This window comes from Oncorhynchus mykiss, chromosome 7 (genome assembly GCF_057628025.1).
Source record: "Oncorhynchus mykiss isolate SJ-2025 chromosome 7, ASM5762802v1, whole genome shotgun sequence".
Lineage (NCBI taxonomy): Eukaryota > Metazoa > Chordata > Actinopteri > Salmoniformes > Salmonidae > Oncorhynchus > Oncorhynchus mykiss.
Window position 1 is genome coordinate 79,832,413 of NC_143028.1, and position 22,588 is coordinate 79,855,000.

Consider the following 22,588-nt stretch of genomic DNA (forward strand, 5'->3'; position numbering starts at 1 on the left):
TAAAGAGACAACACACCACTACATAAAGAGACAACACTACATAAAGAGACAACACTACACTACATAAAGAGACAACACTACACTACATAAAGAGACAACACAACACTACATAAAGAGAGACAACACTACATAAAGAGACAACACTACATAAAGAGACAACACAACACTACATAAAGAGACAACACAACACTACATAAAGAGACAACACTACACTACATAAAGAGACAACACTACATAAAGAGACAACACTACATAAAGAGACAACACAACACTACATAAAGAGACAACACAACACTACATAAAGAGACAACACAACACTACATAAAGAGACAACACTACATAGAGACAACACAACACTACATAAAGAGACAACACTACACTACATAAAGAGACAACACTACATAAAGAGACAACACTACATAAAGAGACAACACAACGCTACATAAAGAGACAACACTACACTACATAGAGACAACACAACACGACATAAAGAGACAACACTACACTACATAGAGACAACACTACACTACATAGACAACACAACACTACATAAAGAGACAACACAACACTACATAAAGAGACAACACAACACTACATAAAGAGACAACACTACACTACATAAAGAGACAACACTACATAAAGAGACAACACTACATAGAGACAACACAACACTACATAAAGAGACAACACTACACTACATAAAGAGACAACACTACATAGAGACAACACAACACTACATAAAGAGACAACACTACACTACATAGAGACAACACTACACTACATAAAGAGACAACACTACATAAAGAGACAACACAACACTACATAAAGAGACAACACTACACTACATAAAGAGACAACACTACATAAAGAGACAACACTACATAAAGAGACAACACAACACTACATAAAGAGACAACACTACATAGAGACAACACAACACTACATAAAGAGACAACACTACACTACATAAAGAGACAACACTACATAAAGAGACAACACTACATAAAGAGACAACACAACGCTACATAAAGAGACAACACTACACTACATAAAAACAACACAACACTACATAAAGAGACAACACTACACTACATAAAGAGACAACACTACACTACATAGACAACACAACACTACATAAAGAGACAACACAACACTACATAAAGAGACAACACAACACTACATAAAGAGACAACACTACACTACATAAAGAGACAACACAACACTACATAAAGAGACAACACTACACTACATAGAGACAACACTACACTACATAAAGAGACAACACTACACTACATAGACAACACAACACTACATAAAGAGACAACACAACACTACATAAAGAGACAACACAACACTACATAAAGAGACAACACTACACTACATAAAGAGACAACACTACATAAAGAGACAACACAACACTACATAAAGAGACAACACAACACAACATAAAGAGAAAACACAACACTACATAAAGAGACAACACAACACTACATAAAGAGACAACACAACACTACATAAAGAGACAACACTACACTACATAAAGAGACAACACTACATAAAGAGACAACACAACACTACATAAAGAGACAACACTACACTACATAGAGACAACACATCACTACATAAAGAGACAACACAACACTACATAAAGAGACAACACTACACTACATAAAGAGACAACACTACACTACATAAAGAGACAACACTACACAACACTACATAAAGAGACAACACAACACTACATAAAGAGACAACACTACACTACATAAAGAGACAACACAACACTACATAAAGAGACAACACTACACTACATAAAGAGACAACACAACACAACACTACATAAAGAGAGAGACCTAAGACAACAACATAGCATGTAACACAGCATGGTAGCAACACATGACAACACAGCATGGCAACATGACAACACAGCATGGTAGCAACACAACATGACAACACAGCATGGTACAAGCATTATTGGGCACAGACAACAGCAGGAAGGTAGAGACAACAATACATCACGCAAAGCAGCCACAACTGTCAGTAAGAGTGTCTATGATTGAGTCTTTGAATTAAGAGATGGAGATAAAACTGTCCAGTTTTGTGCTCCAGGAGAGCTAGCTAACTTCCTTGCAGGGTTTTGTTACAGCCCATTTAGTGCACTACATTCGATCATTTGGGACGTGGGTTTCTCCTCGACACAGTTCAAATCTAATTTTATTTGTCACACGTGCCGAATACAACCGTACCGTGAAATGCTTACTTACAAGCCCTTAACCCACAATGCAGTTAGAATCATCATGACTAGCTTTAACCAACTCTCCAAATACTTCTATAGTGCAGTCAGGCAATGGAAGAAGAGATGCATGCTAGCAGCCTAGGTGAGAGGAGATGCATGCTAGCAGCCTAGGTGAGAGGAGATGCATGCTAGCAGCCTAGGTGAGAGGAGATGCATGCTAGCAGCCTAGGTGAGAGGAGATGCATGCTAGCAGCCTAGGTGAGAGGAGATGCATGCTAGCAGCCTAGGTGAGATGAGATGCATGCTAGCAGCCTAGGTGAGATGAGATGCATGCTAGCAGCCTAGGTGAGAGGAGATGCATGCTAGCAGCCTAGGTGAGATGAGATGCATGTTAGCAGCCTAGGTGAGAGGAGATGCATGCTAGCAGCCTAGGTGAGAGGAGATGCATGCTAGCAGCCTAGGTGAGATGAGATGCATGCTAGCAGCCTAGGTGAGAGGAGATGAGATGCATGCTAGCAGCCTAGGTGAGAGGAGATGAGATGCATGCTAGCAGCCTAGGTGAGATGAGATGCATGTTAGCAGCCTAGGTGAGAGGAGATGCATGCTAGCAGCCTAGGTGAGATGAGATGCATGCTAGCAGCCTAGGTGAGAGGAGATGAGATGCATGCTAGCAGCCTAGGTGAGATGAGATGCATGTTAGCAGCCTAGGTGAGAGGAGATGCATGTTAGCAGCCTAGGTGAGAGGAGATGCATGCTAGCAGCCTAGGTGAGAGGAGATGGGATGCATGCTAGCAGCCTAGGTGAGAGGAGATGAGATGCATGCTAGCAGCCTAGGTGAGATGAGATGCATGCTAGCAGCCTAGGTGAGAGGAGATGAGATGCATGCTAGCAGCCTAGGTGAGAGGAGATGCATGCTAGCAGCCTAGGTGAGAGGAGATGCATGCTAGCAGCCTAGGTGAGAGGAGATGAGATGCATGCTAGCAGCCTAGGTGAGAGGAGATGAGATGCATGCTAGCAGCCTAGGTGAGATGAGATGCATGTTAGCAGCCTAGGTGAGAGGAGATGCATGCTAGCAGCCTAGGTGAGATGAGATGCATGCTAGCAGCCTAGGTGAGAGGAGATGAGATGCATGCTAGCAGCCTAGGTGAGATGAGATGCATGTTAGCAGCCTAGGTGAGAGGAGATGCATGTTAGCAGCCTAGGTGAGAGGAGATGCATGCTAGCAGCCTAGGTGAGAGGAGATGGGATGCATGCTAGCAGCCTAGGTGAGAGGAGATGAGATGCATGCTAGCAGCCTAGGTGAGATGAGATGCATGCTAGCAGCCTAGGTGAGAGGAGATGAGATGCATGCTAGCAGCCTAGGTGAGAGGAGATGCATGCTAGCAGCCTAGGTGAGAGGAGATGCATGCTAGCAGCCTAGGTGAGATGAGATGCATGCTAGCAGCCTAGGTGAGAGGAGATGAGATGCATGCTAGCAGCCTAGGTGAGATGAGATGCATGCTAGCAGCCTAGGTGAGAGGAGATGCATGCTAGCAGCCTAGGTGAGATGAGATGCATGCTAGCAGCCTAGGTGAGAGGAGATGAGATGCATGCTAGCAGCCTAGGTGAGATGAGATGCATGCTAGCAGCCTAGGTGAGATGAGATGCATGTTAGCAGCCTAGGTGAGAGGAGATGAGATGCATGCTAGCAGCCTAGGTGAGAGGAGATGAGATGCATGCTAGCAGCCTAGGTGAGAGGAGATGCATGCTAGCAGCCTAGGTGAGATGAGATGCATGCTAGCAGCCTAGGTGCGAGGAGATGAGATGCATGCTAGCAGCCTAGGTGAGAGGAGATGGGATGCATGCTAGCAGCCTAGGTGAGAGTGTCTCAGAGTAAGAGTGCTGATCTAGGATCAGTTTTCTCTTTAAGATTGTCATGAATGGACAGGCGAGATCTGGGGCCGTATCCACAAAGCATTTCAAAGTAAGAGTGCTGGATCTAGGATCAGTTTTGCCCTTTTATTTCATAATGACAGATCCCAGATCAGTACTCTTACTCTGAAATGCTTTGTGTATACGGGCCCAGGCCCCCAGGTCTTTCGTGTCCATGTAATCTTTATCGAAAAGAGAAAACGCACCCTAGTTCAGTATTCCTGTTCCTGAGATGCTTCATAAACACAGGCTCAGGAGTCAGTTTTTGGCTGATAGGAGAGGAATTTAGCAGACAGATAAAATGGACACAACACACATTCACAGTATGTATTTCTTGCTAAATGAGCATTCTGTAACATGCAATGTGTTTTTTTGTTGCTATAAGACCTTTGATCAAGGCACGATGACGTGTTAAATGTTGTATATGGATCTCTCCTTCCCTCTCCTTCCCTCTCCCCTCCTCTCCCCTCTCCTTCCCTCTCCCCTCCTCTCCTTCCCTCTCCCCTCTCCTTCCCTCTCCCCTCCTCTCCTTTCCTCTCCCCTCCTCTCCTTCCCTCTCCCCTCCTCTCCTCAGGTATGTCGTCCCAGCTCCAGGTGTTCTCTGCTCCCTCCAGCTCCTCCAGCGCATTTTGTCGTGTCAAGAAGATGAAGGTGGAGAACTGTGTTTGGGACGCTTCCTCTGACTGCCCATACGGTTCCGTGGGGGGGCAGCAGGGAGTAGGCGGTTACTCCTTCACCCCTGCACTAGGCATGGCGGTGCCCCCCTTCGCCCCCTCTGCGTTAGTGTTCCCTCCCGCCCCAGGCTCCCGTGGCCAGGTGGTGGTCAGGCCAGCAGACAGCACGGGCAACCTCCCCCGGGGTTCCAGTCGCCGCCTCAACGACCAGTACACGCACCCCTCACACACAAACTCTGAGACGGCCAGCATGGGGAACGGGATGCGACGACAGGGCCAGAAGAGGAAGAATGACGAGGTCGTCAAAGGGAGCGGGAGCGGCTGTGGGAGTGTTCAGATCTTAGAGGAGCTCTCTGCCCCTCCTCCCGTCTTCTCTACGCGTACGGGAGGAGGAGGAGGGGGTACGGGCCAGTCCATCCCCCACTCGGCCACCACCACCAAGAGCTCCAGCTCCAGTGGAGAAGGGGACTACCAGCTGGTGCAACATGAGATTCTGTGTTCGGTCTCCTGTAGTTATGAGGTGCTGGAGTTCCTGGGGAGAGGGACCTTCGGTCAGGTAACCAAGTGTTGGAAGAGGGGAACCAATGATATCGTGGCCATCAAGATCCTCAAGAACCACCCCTCGTACGCACGACAGGGTCAGATCGAGGTGAGTCATTTTATTTGATTTGGTTCATTCATGTTTGTCGCCCTTCAAGACGTGGTACTGCTTTGTCAGTCTGTTACGCTTGGTTGATTTTAATTGGTGATGTGTATTAGCCTGGATTCCAGACCGATGTGTATTAGCCTGGATTCCAGACCGATGTGTATTAGCCTGGATTCCAGACCGATGTGTATTAGCCTGGATTCCAGACCGATGTGTATTAGCCTGGATTCCAGACCGATGTGATCCGTTTCACCTTCATGGTTTTGTGACGTGAGAGCATATCAGCTCGGATACCTGGCTAGACGTTTATTGCCTTTCAAGAGGAAATGTCCCATAGCCCTTAGAGCGACCGCCCCTAAAAAAAGCAACCAATTTCAACCAATCCCCTTGAAAACAGCCTGTGTCGCATCGATATGAATCAGACACGGAAAGTGTAAATTGGATCATTGGATCAAATTGGATCAAAGTCAGTCTCGTCTAAAACAGAGTTTGGAACCTGAGTGTGTCACAACTAATACATGGTCATCTCTAGAAACTAGGTACCACTGAGGATTTTCTACACGGGACAACTTGCTAAATCGGTTTATAACATTGTTATATAAAGGGGGATCATATTCAATATAACTCACACGTTGGTGTTTAAGCCTTTCTCCTGGTTGGCGTCTTGTCGGATTTGTCCAGATTCGTGTGACATCAAACATTTACTTCTCTGTCCTTGCATCTAATCAGTCAGTTAAATTAGCCATAGATCCAGGATTCTTACAAGGTTCAATCTGTCAGATAATTATTTTTTGTGTTGTTTTTTTGTATAGAGGTCTCAGTAACAGTTAGTAACAGTGTCTCCTTCGTGTCAACGGGGTGAAAACTGTTTTAAATAAATCCAAAATAATGTATTGCATTACGAAATTGAACGTCTCTAACCGACCTAACCGCGATACTTAAAACCTAAATCGATACTGTCATTAGGGCGGCGCACAATTGGCCCAGCGTAGTCCGGGTTTGGCCGTCATTGTAAAATAATAATTTCCTAGTTAAATAAAGGTTAAATGAAGTAGAATATTTCTAATTATACTGATATTTTCACACATCATCTGATCCAGGAAGGAATTTTCTGACTGACAGTCAAGTGAAGAACAGCTGTTGGGATAGCGCGTGCGCGGCGACAACAGCCCAAGTGTTGGGGGAAAAAAATGTGTTTGCGAGGAATGTCCAGAATACTTCGGTGTATCCTTCGTTATGCCGGTGAAAACAGTTATGCCTGGATCCCATGTTGGATCTAATATCCCTAACGAATTGATGTTGTCAAACTTATTCAGAATGCTGCATACCGCTTGGTGTTCAACGTTCACACGTTCTTCCAGAGCAGGGGCCCCCATCGATTACGGATTACCAAAAGAAAGCCAGCCACGTCGCGGACTCCAACGCCGCACTGCCGAACGAGCTGAACATCATTTTCGAGCACAGTGACGATTTTGAGCGGCCGAGGAAAATCCCCCGGGGGCAAAGAGGGATAGGTACTTACGGTCTCCACAGAGGACGTGTGTAAGTCATTCAAACAAGTTAACCCTCGCAGGGCTGCCGACCGAGACTGCATCCAAAAGCCACGCCCTCAGAGTTCAAACCAGCTGGGTGTTGTGTTTTCTGGAATTTTCAATCTCCCTCGAGCACAGAACACCATCCACACCTGCTTCAAGATGTCCGCTATCATCCCCGTTCCCAAGAAAGGGAAAGTAACCGAACTGAATGACAACTGACCAGTAGAACTCATTTCCTTCATCATGAAGTGATTCAAAGTCCACATAACCACCTCCCTCCCCGACACACTCGACTCTTTCCAATTTGGCTGCCGGCCCTTGACAGATCCAAGGATGACACAATCGCCATTGCACGGCACATTGCCTTCACGCACCTGGACAAAAGGAAAGCATATGCGAGGGTGCTGTTCCATCGACTACAGCTCAACCTTCAATACCATAGTGCCCTCTAAGCTCACCACAAAACTAACGGCCAAAGGAGTGAACTCCTCCCTATGCAGCTGGGCCCTGGACATCCTGCCGAGACGCCCCCAAGTGGAGGAGGTAGGCCACATTACCTCCTCCACAATGATCCTCAACTCAGGGGGGCCCCACAAGGGTACGTCCTCGGTCCCCTCCTGTACTCCCTGTATACCCACGACTGCGTGGCCTCGCACAGTTCCAACTCCATTAAGTTCGCTTACAAGACGACCGTAGTAGGCCTGATTACCAACAACAATGAAACTGTCTACAGGGAGGAGGTAGGCACTCTGACGGCATGGTGCCAGGTAAACAACCTCTCCCTCAACGTCAGAAAAACAAAGGAGCTGATTGCGCACTTCAGGACAAACCAGGCTGGGCATGCCCCCATTCTCATCAACCGGGCTGCCGTGGAGACGACCAAAAACTTAAGTTCTTCTGCGTACACATCTCCGAATGAGCTGTACTGGTCAAACCACATGGACACCGTGGTGCAGGCACAACAGCAACTCTTCAACTTAAGATACTGAAGAAATTCGTCATGTCCCTGAGGCTCCTCAGTGTTCTACAGGCACAACAGCAACTCTTCAACTTAGGATACTGAAGAAATTTGTCATGTCCCTGAGGCTCCTCAGTGTTCTACAGGCACAACAGCAACTCTTCAACTTAGGATACTGAAGAAATTCGTCATGTCCCTGAGGCTCCTCAGTGTTCTACAGGAGCACCATCGAGAGCATACTATCAGGGTGCAACACCGCCTGGTACGGCACCGCCGCAGACCGCAAGGTGCTACAGAGGCTGGTACGCTCACTGCCTGGCCTCCAGGACACATCAGGGACCCGAGTCATGGCCTGTTCTCCCCGCTTCCATCACTCAGACATAGCAGCATCGTGGCAAAAAACTGTCAGACTTAATTTTTAAATTTAACCTTTATTTATCTAGGTAAGTCACTTAAGAACAAATTCACATTTACAATGACGGCCTAGGAACAGTGGGTTAACTGCCTTGTTCATGGGCAGAATGACAGATTTGTACCTTGTCAGCTCGGGGATTCGATCTAGCAAACTTTTGGTTACTGGCCCAACGCTCTAACCACTAGGCTACCTGCTGGCTGATAGTTTTTACCCCCAGACCATCAGGCTGCTGAATAGCCACCACAGCAAGTGGAACTGTCCCTCCTTACTTTCAGGCTATGCTCAAACCCTTCACCACACCCTGAGCCTTCCTTCCTGCCACCTCGGGTCTCTTGTCCAAGCTTTTTCCCCTTTACTAGCTATGACTTTGCTGATAGCTTTTTTTTTATTGAGGGGAAGTGTACTTACTTACTTACTTACTTATGACTGACTGACTGATATGTGTTTGTCCTACTATCATTTGCTTGGCCTAAAAAAAATGTGTTGTTCTTAGTGTTGTTCTTAAAGGGGTTCTATGTTAAGCCCTATATGTTGTTTACTATAATATTATATAATGTATTATAAGATTTGCAAATCTGGAGCTGGTTAACAATCCACTCAACAGTGCAGCGTTAAGAGCCCAACAAACAAGATTTGGGTCTCAGCCTTTATAGGAAAAATACAACCTGTGTGTGTGTCTCTGTGGACTGTGTGTGTGTCTGTGTGTGTCTGTGTGTGTCTCTGTGGACTGTGAGTGTGTCTGTGTGTGTCTGTGTGTGTCTGTGTGTGTCTGTGTGTGTCTGTGTGTGTCTCTGTGGACTGTAACTGTGTGAGTGAGTGAGTGAGTGAGTGTGTGAGTGAGTGAGTGTGTGAGTTAGTGAGTGTGTGTGTGTCTGTGTGTGTCTCTGTGGACTGTAACTGTGTGAGTGAGTGAGTGAGTGAGTGAGTGAGTGAGTGAGTGAGTGAGTGAGTGAGTGTGTGTCTGTGTGTGTGTCTGTGTGTGTCTTTGTGGACTGTAACTGTGAGTGAGTGAGTGAGTGAGTGAGTGAGTGTGTGTGTGAGTGAGTGTGTGTGTCTCTGTGGACTGTAACTGTGAGTGAGTGAGTGTGTGAGTGAGTGAGTGAGTGAGTGAGTGAGTGAGTGAGTGAGTGAGTGTGTGAGTGAGTGTGTGTGTCTCTGTGGACTGTAACTGTGAGTGAGTGAGTGAGTGAGTGTGTGTGTGTCTGTGTGTGTCTTTGTGGACTGTAACTGTGAGTGAGTGAGTGAGTGTGTGTGTGTGTGATAACTGCTGCTCAAGCTGACCTCTGTTCTCTTCATATCTCCACACTGAAAGATAGGAAAAGAACAGGGTGGACCAAAAAAAAAAAACGTGGTCAGTCAGTCTGAGGCTCTTTGTCTTTGGCCGCGTGACCCAAGTTACTCAGAAACAACGAGAGGAAAAACACTGGCTTCTTAATAGATGTGAGAAAACAGACCGTCTCTTTTAACATGTCTCCCTCCCCTTCATCTACATTGATCTGGTAGTGAATTTAACAAGTGACATCAGCAAGGGATCATAGCTGTCGCCCGGTCAGTCTGTCATGGAAAGGTGTTCCTAATGTTTTACATTCTCTGTGTATATATATATATATATATCCCTAGGCCTGTTGTCGTTGTATGGGTTGGAATTATGGGCCAAATGAAGATTGGGGTTTGGATTAAAATTGTTAACAAAATCATGCCCCCTTTTGGCCAAGCTCCACGTGCAAATTGCCCCCGGTCTGCCTGCTTCCTTTCATTGAATGGGCCCCGCCTCCCCCAACACGTTCAACGGAAGGCAGATCGTGACCATGCCTCCACAGCCAAAGTTATGTGGTTTGCATGTCCTGCCGGAGGATCCTGGCTATGCGGAACAGGTGGATGGCGCTCGTCTGGTGGTGGTGAGTATAACCAGAGATAATGACCTCCCTGGTATGACTTAGTTAACGACGTTCGATAATGTTATTGCTGGTTATGTTGGTAGCTATCTTTAAAACATTATATCTTTTTTTATAGATAAAACGGGGGCAGGCTTAGCTGACATTTTAGCTAACGTAAGTCTTAACTAGCTAGCCAGCTGTCTCATTACAATGTTAGTTAAATCGTGCTCCTACCAGTTTGTGTATTGTCTAGATACTGCTGGTGATTTAATGTTGTTATTTGATCATGCTAGCGAGTTGCAAGCTAGTTACAGGTTAGGTAGCTAGCTAGCTAGCTAACGTTAGCATGCAAGTCCGATTTGCAAGTTAGTTTGTGGCTCATACAAGTGTATATTGCCTTAAGGCAAAACTTAATAATGGGTGCAACTCTGGTCGTAACAACCTCACCACGGAGTCGGATTTATACAGTGAATTTGGAGCATCAAACCGCAAATTCGTCAGCCACCTGACTCTAGTCCCATCTGAGGCTACAGGCAGCCAGTCTACATCTGTAAACGCATGCCATTAGGATTTACCACAGACACAAAGTCAAAATTGGCTATAATGTAACAAATCATGAAAACCAAATTTATTTTTTTGGTAGCTTTTTCGGGTTTTGATTTGAGGTTAGGCATAAGGTTAGCATTGTGGTTAGGTTTTGAAATCACATTTTAAGAATGTTTAGAAATGGTTGTGGTTTGTGGCTGTGGTAACTAGTGACGATTTAGAAATGGCTTTACTGAGGTTACTGCCCTGATGACAGACCAAGGTTAGTTCCTCAAACCAGCAGATACAACCAGTCAGAGTCATATTGGTTGTGAAGTACATTATCAAAAAATCTTTGTCCTTTTCTAACAAAATGCAATTTAACCACGTGTCTATTGTATCACCCTGTCACAGGCCCTTCGTGTCAACACCACCACATTGTGTACGAGGATCGCCTGCTGCAGTTGTTCGAGACGGATCCAGTTTGCAGCCCAACATGCAACAGGGAGGAGACCAGAAAAGGGGACCCGCAGCATCACGCAGACATACCCTCTCTGTAGATGACCTGGACTCGAGTCACATGACCTGGACTCGAGTCACATGACCTGGACTCGAGTCACATGACCTGGACTCGAGTCACATGACCTGGACTCGAGTCACATGACCTGGACTCGAGTCACATGACCTGGACTCGAGTCACAAATTTGATGACTTAAAACTCGGCTTCATAGAAAAATATAATAACTAGAGACGGATTACTTGAAATTATCTGACCAGGTTTTTGTAATGTTTTGTTACTTGTTGTGTTGCACAGAGTCTACGTAGTTACTCCAAGCAGCTGGAGACAGTAGCTGCAGCTATGCGCTTGCAAAAAAAGTACAACTAACTGGTTAGTGAAACGCACATTCAGCCCTCTGATTGGACCAGCAGACTGTCAATCAACACATTTCGGATGAGCTAGCCTAGTGAGAAGGGTTTTTGGGGCCGTCGGTGTGAAACGGAATGGGATTTATTTTATATGCTGTACATATTTTAATAGGCTATTAGCCTACCACTTGTATTTTCTATTTATACCTTTGCATATTCAATCTGGTAACTAACATAGACCCTACGGCATTGCGGCAGGGTAGCGGCAGGGTAGCCTAGTGGTTAGACTAGTAACTGGAAGGTTGCAAGTTCAAACCCCTGAGCTGACAAGGTACAAATCTGTCGTTCTGCCCCTGAACAGGGCAGTTAACTCACTGTTCCTAGGCCGTCATTGAAAATAAGAATTTGTTCTTAATTAACTGACTTGCCTAGTTAAATAAAGGTAAAATAAAATTGCACCAAATTCTTGTTTCAAAAAAACATCTCTGTGCTTCAGAACCAAAAAGCTCCGTGCCTTGAATGTTGACCGAAGACAATTCATCAACATTGGCGCACATATCGACATTAGTGACCAGAAAGCGCTTGTTTTAATATCCTCCGGTTTTGTCTGGCATAAAAAAGTAGCCTGCCTATGTAAATATGATCCATATATACAGTGTATCAATCTACTACTGAGGCATTTTTTTCCCCCAGAACAATTCTATTAGGCATCCTGGTTTATTTCATGGATCGTTTAATATGTAACAGTTATAGCTTTCGTTCTTCTCTTCGCCCCTACCTGGGCTCGAACCAGGGACCCTCTGCACAACAGCCACCCTCGAAGCATCGTTACCCATCCCTTATACAAAAGCAGGGCAAAGGGGAACCACTACTTCAAGGTCTCGGGAGCGCGTGACGTCACCGATTGAAACACTATTAGCGCGCACCTCGCTAACTAGCTAGCCATTTCTCATCCGGTTACATGTACATTTGAGCGAGGCCTAGTAGTTTGGATGGATTATAATTAGTGTTCATAATTGTTCATACCGATTGATGTCTTCCACATGTTGTGTTCCAGCTTGAATAAAAAATAAAAAAAATGCATAAAGTATATATTTTCTCACCCATCTACACACAATTACCCTATAATGACAAAAGTGGATTTCTTGTTTTTGTGTGACCGACCAGTGTCTTTGATGACGGGCCAGGAGCTGATCTACTCTGCCAGCCTCTTTGCCTGCTGACCAGCGGTTTTCCGTGGGGAGAACATAATTTAGTTAGGTTTAGTCTGACCGGTTCAAACTTCAAACAAGAGGACACGTTTGTTTGTCAGATAGCATCGGTCCTAACTGCCGTTGGTCATAGAACAACAACTGGGTTCACAGCAACTAGGTTCACAGCAACTGGGTTTACAGCAACTGGGTTCACAGCAACTGGGTTCACAGCAACTGGGTTCACAACAACTGGGTTCACAACAACTGGGTTCACAACAACTGGGTTCACAGCAACTCAACTGGGTTCACAGCAACTGGGTTCACAACAACTGGGTTCACAACAACTGGGTTCACAACAACTGGGTTCACAGCAACTGGGTTCACAGCAACTGGGTTCACAGCAACTCAACTGGGTTCACAGCAACTGGGTTCACAGCAACTGGGTTCACAACAACTGGGTTCACAGGTGGATCTATGGAGACTTGCGGGATGACGTCCAGACGGGTTTGATGTCTCGGGAATGGAGAAGAAACCTGTCACTGCATTAAACTTCTAGTTGACATCTTTTACTTTGTACATTGTATTTTTTTATTACTGCATTTTATCAGTCAATATATGGAGGGAGAAACCCTGTGTATTCTGACCCAGGATCAGGTATCAGTCAATATGGGGAGGGAGAAACCCTGTGTATTCTGGACCAGGATCAGTCAATATGGGGAGGGAGAAACCCTGTGTATTCTGAACCAGGATCAGGTATCAGTCAATATGGGGAGGGAGAAACCCTGTGTATTCTGGACCAGGATCAGTCAATATGGGGAGGGAGAAACCCTGTGTATTCTGAACCAGGATCAGTCAATATGGGGAGGGAGAAACCCTGTGTATTCTGAACCAGGATCAGGTATCAGTCAATATATGGAGGGAGAAACCCTGTGTATTCTGACCCAGGATCAGTCAATATGGGGAGGGAGAAACCCTGTGTATTCTGACCCAGGATCAGGTATCAGTCAATATGTGGAGGGAGAAACCCTGTGTATTCTGGACCAGGATCAGGTATCAGTCAATATGGGGAGGGAGAAACCCTGTGTATTCTGGACCAGGATCAGGTATCAGTCAATATGGGGAGGGAGAAACCCTGTGTATTCTGGACCAGGATCAGGTATCAGTCAATATGGGGAGGGAGAAACCCTGTGTATTCTGAACCAGGATCAGGTATCAGTCAATATGGGGAGGGAGAAACCCTGTGTATTCTGAACCAGGATCAGGTATCAGTCAATATGGGGAGGGAGAAACCCTGTGTATTCTGACCCAGGATCAGGTATCAGTCAATATGTGGAGGGAGAAACCCTGTGTATTCTGGACCAGGATCAGGTATCAGTCAATATGGGGAGGGAGAAACAGTGTGTATTCTGGACCAGGATCAGGTATCAGTCAATATATGGAGGGAGAAACCCTGTGTATTCTGGACCAGGATCAGGTATCAGTCAATATGGGGAGGGAGAAACCCTGTGTATTCTGGACCAGGATCAGGTATCAGTCAATATATGGAGGGAGAAACCCTGTGTATTCTGGACCAGGATCAGGTATCAGTCAATATGGGGAGGGAGAAACCCTGTGTATTCTGGACCAGGATCAGGTATCAGTCAATATGTGGAGGGAGAAACCCTGTGTATTCTGACCCAGGATCAGGTATCAGTCAATATGGGGAGGGAGAAACCCTGTGTATTCTGGACCAGGATCAGGTATCAGTCAATATGAGGAGGGAGAAACCCTGTGTATTCTGGACCAGGATCAGGTATCAGTCAATATGGGGAGGGAGAAACCCTGTGTATTCTGAACCAGGATCAGGTATCAGTCAATATGGGGAGGGAGAAACCCTGTGTATTCTGACCCAGGATCAGGTATCAGTCAATATGTGGAGTGAGAAACCCTGTGTATTCTGGACCAGGATCAGGTATCAGTCAATATGGGGAGGGAGAAACAGTGTGTATTCTGGACCAGGATCAGGTATCAGTCAATATATGGAGGGAGAAACCCTGTGTATTCTGGACCAGGATCAGGTATCAGTCAATATGGGGAGGGAGAAACCCTGTGTATTCTGGACCAGGATCAGGTATCAGTCAATATATGGAGGGAGAAACCCTGTGTATTCTGGACCAGGATCAGGTATCAGTCAATATGGGGAGGGAGAAACCCTGTGTATTCTGGACCAGGATCAGGTATCAGTCAATATGGGGAGGGAGAAACCCTGTGTATTCTGGACCAGGATCAGGTATCAGTCAATATGGGGAGGGAGAAACCCTGTGTATTCTGGACCAGGATCAGGTATCAGTCAATATGGGGAGGGAGAAACCCTGTGTATTCTGGACCAGGATCAGGTATCAGTCAATATGGGGAGGGAGAAACCCTGTGTATTCTGGACCAGGATCAGTCAATATGGGGAGGGAGAAACAGTGTGTATTCTGGACCAGGATCAGGTATCAGTCAATATGGGGAGGGAGAAACCCTGTGTATTCTGGACCAGGATCAGGTATCAGTCAATATGGGGAGGGAGAAACCCTGTGTATTCTGGACCAGGATCAGGTATCAGTCAATATGGGGAGGGAGAAACCCTGTGTATTCTGGACCAGGATCAGGTATCAGTCAATATGGGGAGGGAGAAACCCTGTGTATTCTGGACCAGGATCAGGTATCAGTCAATATATGGAGGGAGAAACCCTGTGTATTCTGGACCAGGATCAGGTATCAGTCAATATGGGGAGGGAGAAACCCTGTGTATTCTGGACCAGGATCAGTCAATATGGGGAGGGAGAAACAGTGTGTATTCTGGACCAGGATCAGGTATCAGTCAATATGGGGAGGGAGAAACCCTGTGTATTCTGGACCAGGATCAGGTATCAGTCAATATATGGAGGGAGAAACCCTGTGTATTCTGTACCAGGATCAGGTATCAGTCAATATGGGGAGGGAGAAACAGTGTGTATTCTGGACCAGGATCAGGTATCAGTCAATATGGGGAGGGAGAAACCCTGTGTATTCTGAACCAGGATCAGGTATCAGTCAATATGGGGAGGGAGAAACCCTGTGTATTCTGAACCAGGATCAGGTATCAGTCTATGTGGAGGGAGAAACCCTGTGTATTCTGGACCAGGATCAGTCAATATGTGGAGGGAGAAACCCTGTGTATTCTGGACCAGGAGCAGGTATCAGTCAATATGTGGAGGGAGAAACCCTGTGTATTCTGGACCAGGATCAGGTATCAGTCAATATGTGGAGGGAGAAACCCTGTGTATTCTGGACCAGGATCAGTCAATATGTGGAGGGAGAAACCCTGTGTATTCTGGACCAGGATCAGGTATCAGTCAATATGGGGAGGGAGAAACCCTGTGTATTCTGAACCAGGATCAGTCAATATGTGGAGGGAGAAACCCTGTGTATTCTGAACCAGGATCAGTCAATATGTGGAGGGAGAAACCCTGTGTATTCTGGACCAGGATCAGGTATCAGTCAATATGTGGAGGGAGAAACCCTGTGTATTCTGGACCAGGATCAGTCAATATGTGGAGGGAGAAACCCTGTGTATTCTGGACCAGGATCAGGTATCAGTCAATATGTGGAGGGAGAAACCCTGTGTATTCTGGACCAGGATCAGTCAATATGTGGAGGGAGAAACCCTGTGTATTCTGAACCAGGATCAGGTATCAGTCAATATGGGGAGGGAGAAACCCTGTGTATTCTGAACCAGGATCAGGTATCAGTCAATATGGGGAGGGAGAAACCCTGTGTATTCTGAACCAGGATCAGGTATCAGTCAATATGTGGAGGGAGAAACCCTGTGTATTCTGAACCAGGATCAGGTATCAGTCAATATGTGGAGGGAGAAACCCTGTGTATTCTGGACCAGGATCAGGTATCAGTCAATATGTGGAGGGAGAAACCCTGTGTATTCTGGACCAGGATCAGGTATCAGTCAATATGGGGAGGGAGAAACCCTGTGTATTCTGAACCAGGATCAGGGAACAACGGTTGAAAACGAGACGCCACACAGGAAGTTAAGACCGCTCTGACATGTTACCATGGTAAACCCATTACCACCAGATAAAATGCTGACAGGCACCGTATCTGTATCGGCTGGGAATGAAAGGTGAACATTATATTAGCAGAACACTGCTTCTTTCTATGGTATTACGTAAAGGGTTGTTTATTCCACATGGACCTGTTACTCCAGTTGAACATTATTTATAAAAAACAAAACGTAGTTTACTCTGGAGGCTACCGACCCGAAGTTTCCTCCGGGGATCTTATCTTATACATCTGCCTGTAGTTACTGAGCTCAACCTGCAGGAGGTTTGTTAGTTGTGACTGAGTGGAGAGGAAACCGCTGTGGGCGAGGTTCTGACAGAAGGGGTGTGTCTTGGTGGTGGCAAGGACACAGCCACATCAAACCACACCCCCAAGCCAACTCTCGTTTGGCTTCTGTCACGGCCGCCAGCATTTCTTGAAGAGCAAGCCAAAAAAAACGAGGCCGAATCAGCGGGTGTAGTTCCTCTTTAAACCCCTCCTGTCATTACCATATGCAAGCACGAGACCAGGGCGAAGTCCCAATTCATCTCTCCTTCCTCCCTACGTTGTTAACTTTTCCTTCACTGATTTGAAAGGAAATAACTGGTATAAAAAAAATATGGGGTAATGCCCCACTAACCCATGCCTCCACCAATCCAATGCTTTTCAGATTTGTGTGAAGTATTGACTGAGTGCACACTTCAGGAGAAATTAGATGTTATTGGGACGCACCTACTTCTATAATAGATAGGACTGACTGTTTAGTATGTTGAGGTACTAGATCAATTTAATTGATAGATTTCTATTGGCTTTCAAGATTAAATTCAAGCTCAACTTGAGCTAGACTATGACTAAAATGTACAGAACTAGAGTGTCAAGGTTTGTCATTCTGTCTGTTCCCAGGTGGGCATCCTGAACCGTCTGAGCGCGGAGAACGCCGACGAGTTTAACTTTGTGCGTTCCTACGAGTGTTTCCAACACAAAGGTCACACCTGCCTGGTGTTCGAGATGCTGGAGCAGAATCTGTATGACTTCCTGAAGCACAGCAAGTTCAGCCCCCTGCCGCTACAACACATCAGACCCATACTGCAACAGGTGACAGTACAATACAACTTTATTGACACAGAGACAATGTGACAATTATTTCAGTGTCCATAGCTGGCACACAGCTGTTTAACCCTTCAGTGTCCATAGCTGGCACACAGCTGTTTAACCCTTCAGTGTCCATAGCTGGCACACAGCTGTTTAACCCTTCAGTGTCCATAGCTGGCACACAGCTGTTTAACCCTTCAGTGTCCATAGCTGGCACACAGCTGTTTAACCCTTTAGTGTCCATAGCTGGCACACAGCTGTTTAACCCTTCAGTGTCCATAGCTGGCACACAGCTGTTTAACCCTTCAGTGTCCATAGCTGGCACACAGCTGTTTAACCCTTCAGTGTCCATAGCTGGCACACAGCTGTTTAACCCTTCAGTGTCCATAGCTGGCACACAGCTGTTTAACCCTTCAGTGTCCATAGCTGGCACACAGCTGTTTAACCCTTCAGTGTCCATAGCTGGCACACAGCTGTTTAACTCTTCAGTGCTACGTCTATTTCCCCACCAGGTGGCGACGGCGCTGATGAAGTTGAAGTCTCTGGGTCTGATCCATGCTGACCTGAAGCCAGAGAACATCATGCTGGTGGATCCACTCAGACAGCCCTACAGGGTCAAGGTCATCGACTTCGGCTCAGCCTCACACGTCTCCAAGGCTGTCTGCTCAACGTACCTGCAGTCACGATACTACAGGTAGATTCACCTGTTTTTACACCTCATATTGGGGTTTTCTTTGCAGGTGTGTGTGTGTGAGTGACACAGCATGTTTGCATCAGTGAGTAATAGCTGGTACAGGTGTATATAACATGATGACTGGTACAGGTGTATATAACATAATGACTGGTACAGGTGTATATAACATGATGACTGGTACAGGTGTATATAACATAATGACTGGTACAGGTGAGAATCTACAGGTGAGAAAATACAGGTGGTTATTTCACAACAGTTGAACACTTTCCCAATATACTGTTTCATACTAAGTGTGTGAGCATGTTATCTGTGTTGTTGTTGACGTGTTTTCGTTCTTTCAGGGCTCCAGAGATCATCCTGGGCTTGCCGTTCTGTGAGGCTATAGATATGTGGTCTCTGGGCTGCGTTATAGCTGAGCTATTCCTGGGGTGGCCCCTGTACCCCGGGGCCTCGGAGTACGACCAGGTAGGAACCACACAACCACACCGAGACACGTGTATTTCATCTTAAAACTGTTATGATGCATTCTAACATGTCCCCTCCTGTCCTCGTCCGCTAGATCCGGTACATCTCCCAGACCCAGGGCCTGCCTGCAGAGTACCTGCTGAGTGCCGGCACCAAGACAAGCCGCTTCTTCAAGAGAGGACCTGACTCCAGCTACCCCGTCTGGAGAATCAAGGTATCGACTCAATTCCAGTACACGACACACCGACATCACGCACAGATGCGCGCCATCACTCTCCTTCTTGGTCAAATAGCTCGTACACAGGCCCGGAGGTGTGTTTTGGGTTATTGTCCTGTTGAAAAACAAATGATAGTCCCACTAAGTGCAGACCAGATGTGATGGAGCGTTGCTGTGCCAGCCATGCTGGTTAAGTGTGCCTTGAATTCTAAATAAATAATTGACAGTGTCACCAGCAAAGCACCCCCACACCATCACACCTCCTCCTCCATGCTTCACGGTGAGAACCACACATGCAGAGATCATCTGTTCACCGACTCTGTTTCTCACAAAACACACTGCAGTTGGAACTAAAAATCTCAAATTTAGACTCATCATACCAAAGGACAGATTTCCACTGGTCTAATGTCCATTGCTCGTGTTTCTTGGCCCAAGCAAGTCTCTTCTTCTTATTGATGTCCTTTAGTGGTGGTTTCTTTGCAGCAATTAGACAATGAAGGCCTGATTCACCCAGTCTCCTCTGAACAGTTGATGTTGAGATGTGTCTGTTACTTGAACTCCGTGAAGCATTTATTTGGGCTGCAATTTCTGAGGCTGGTAACTCTTAACAAACTTATCCTCAGCAGCAGAGGTAACTCTGGGTCTTCCTTTCCTGTGGCGGTCCTCATGAGAGACAGTTATCTCTAATGAACTTATTCTCTGCAGCAGAGGTAACTCTGGGTCTTCCTTTCCTGTGGCGGTCCTCATGAGAGACAGTTATCTCTAATGAACTTATTCTCTGCAGCAGAGGTAACTCTGGGTCTTCCTTTCCTGTGGCGGTCCTCATGAGAGACAGTTATCTCTAATGAACTTATCCTCTGCAGCAGAGGTAACTCTGGGTCTTCCTTTCCTGTGGCGGTCCTCATGAGAGACAGTTATCTCTAATGAACTTATTCTCTGCAGCAGAGGTAACTCTGGGTCTTCCTTTCCTGTGGTGGTCCTCGTGAGAGACAGTTTCATCATAATGCTTGATGGTTTTTGCAACTGCATTTGAAGAAATTTTAAAAGTTCTTGAAATGTTCCAGATTAACGGACCTTCATGTCTTAGAGTGATAATGGACTGTCGTTTCTCTTTGCTTATATGAGCTGTTCTTGCTATAATATGGACTTGGTCTTTCACCAAATAGGGCTATCTTCTGTATACCACCCCTACCTTGTCGCAGAGCCCTGGTTAACAGTAGTGTACTACAGAGCCCTGGTTATCAGTAGTGTACTACAGAGCCCTGGTTAACAGTAGTGTACTTCAGAGCCCTGGTTAACAGTAGTGTACTACAGAGCCCTGGTTAACAGTTGTGTACTACAGAGCCCTGGTTAACAGTTGTGTACTACAGAGCCCTGGTTAACAGTAGTGTACTACAGAGCTCTGGTTAACAGTAGTGTACTACAGAGCTCTGGTTAACAGTAGTGTACTTCAGAGCCCTGGTTAACAGTAGTGTACTTCAGAGCCCTGGTTAACAGTAGTGCACTACAGAGCCCTGGTTAACAGTACTATATTGGGAACAGGTTGCCATTTTGGAAGCTCACCTAGTCGTTCTTGCCAGAATCAGCACATCTCAACACACTGCTGTGAACAGGGTTTTTAGTGGGGTTCGTGGGCAGACAGAAACCTACGTTTTTCCTGGGCACTTCCTTATAAGTTTTTATTGAATCAGTATATAGTTTTTGGTGACGACAACAAGTGTAACGTTCCTGGTGTGTCTGTTCAATAGGCCCCTTCGGACCACGAGGCTGAGATGGGCATCAAGTCCAAGGAGGCTCGTAAATACATCTTCAACTGTCTGGACGACATGATGCAGGTTGGTTAAGCTATGTGACGTCATCTAGTATGTCACGTTTATGTTTATAAAACCCCCTTTTTACATTCGCCATTTTTATTTTTTATTTTACTTAATCTTTATTTAATCAGGTTAGTCTCGTTGAGATATAAAAAAAAAATATATATATATTTTTTTTTTTTACGAGAAACCAAACAACAAAGCAGGTCTGAAGAGTTGGTGAGGTAACTTTGTTAACTTTCAACTCGGGATAACCGATAATCGCGAAAGTGGCTCAGCTTTTTCGCTAGGTTAATTTCCATTAGCAACGTGTCCTTCAGAACTACTAACCTGCTACCGGGGCACGCTAACTCACGGCTAACTCCGCTCACCCTGAAGGAAGTGTCTGAGCCCCGAGTTGAGGACCACAATCCATCCCTGTCGGAAAGATTGCGTCGTCATCCCCTTCATTTTGAAGAAAGATGATCGATTTTTACATATTTAATTAATCAAATGGTTTTTGTTCGTTTTTTTTCTCGGTGTAATTTATAAAATATATACACTTTAATTTTGAGTGTGACTCCAAATCCAGACCTCCATGGGGTTGATACATTTGATTTCCATTGATAATTTTTGTGTGATTTTGTGTGTCAGCAACATTCAACCATGTAAAGAAAAAAGTATTTAATAAGAATATTTCATTCATTCAGATCTAGGATGTGTTATTTTAGTGTTCCCTTTATTTTCTTTGGAACAGTGTATATAAATCAACACCTCCCCCATAAGCATTCCTGTCTCTTCTATTGAAGTTATATCCTTGTATTGCTACTGCTGGAGCATTGAATGAAAGCTCCAAGTGAGTTTCAGTGTATATTAAAATGCCATTTACTAATGATGGGATGACATTTAAAAGTTCCGGAAAACATTTATATGATTTTATAAAATGATTTTATTGATATGAGTGGAGGAAAAAGGTGCTCTGTGCACAGCACACCAAAGACGGCATTAAATGATAAAATAATACCTTTATTTTAACTAGGCACTAACTTCGTTAAGAACACATTCTTATTTTCAATGACGGCCTGGGAACAGTGGGCAGAACGACAGATTTGTACCTTGTCAGCTCGGGGGTTTGAACTCGCAACCTTCCGGTTACTAGTCCAACGCTCTAACCACTAGGCTACGCTGCCGCCCCAATACAATAAAGACTACACTTTTTAAAAGCCTAGTTCACACCGTAGCCTGCTGAGTTTGCAAAGAATTAAAACGTGGTACTGACTCGCCGATGGAGTTGACGGTTCCCAGCGTTGTCTTAGTGAAGAGTTCGCAATTCACGCGCAGTTAAAAGACAACCGGTATCCACCGTCGAGGTACGGAGGAAGCCTGAGCTGCAATGTGAAGCTAACTGAAGCTGGCTAGCTTTATAAAAGC

At 45.6% G+C, this 22,588-nt stretch overlaps 1 protein-coding gene across 6 annotated transcripts in view; it reads left to right on the forward strand.

The window, feature by feature from the left end:
* The window catches only part of LOC110528636 (homeodomain-interacting protein kinase 1), a 75,033-nt gene that overhangs the window by 4,634 nt on the left and 47,811 nt on the right, over positions 1-22,588 (forward strand). For all 6 annotated transcript variants that reach the window (XM_090242051.1, XM_090242053.1, XM_090242054.1 and 3 more), the window contains exons 2-7: positions 4,722-5,470; positions 17,800-17,991; positions 18,501-18,682; positions 19,024-19,147; positions 19,242-19,361; positions 21,113-21,199. In XM_090242051.1, coding sequence (XP_090098177.1) covers positions 4,724-5,470; positions 17,800-17,991; positions 18,501-18,682; positions 19,024-19,147; positions 19,242-19,361; positions 21,113-21,199 — 1,452 coding nt within the window. In that variant the 5' untranslated portion in view covers positions 4,722-4,723. The remainder of the gene's footprint in view (positions 1-4,721; positions 5,471-17,799; positions 17,992-18,500; positions 18,683-19,023; positions 19,148-19,241; positions 19,362-21,112; positions 21,200-22,588) is intronic.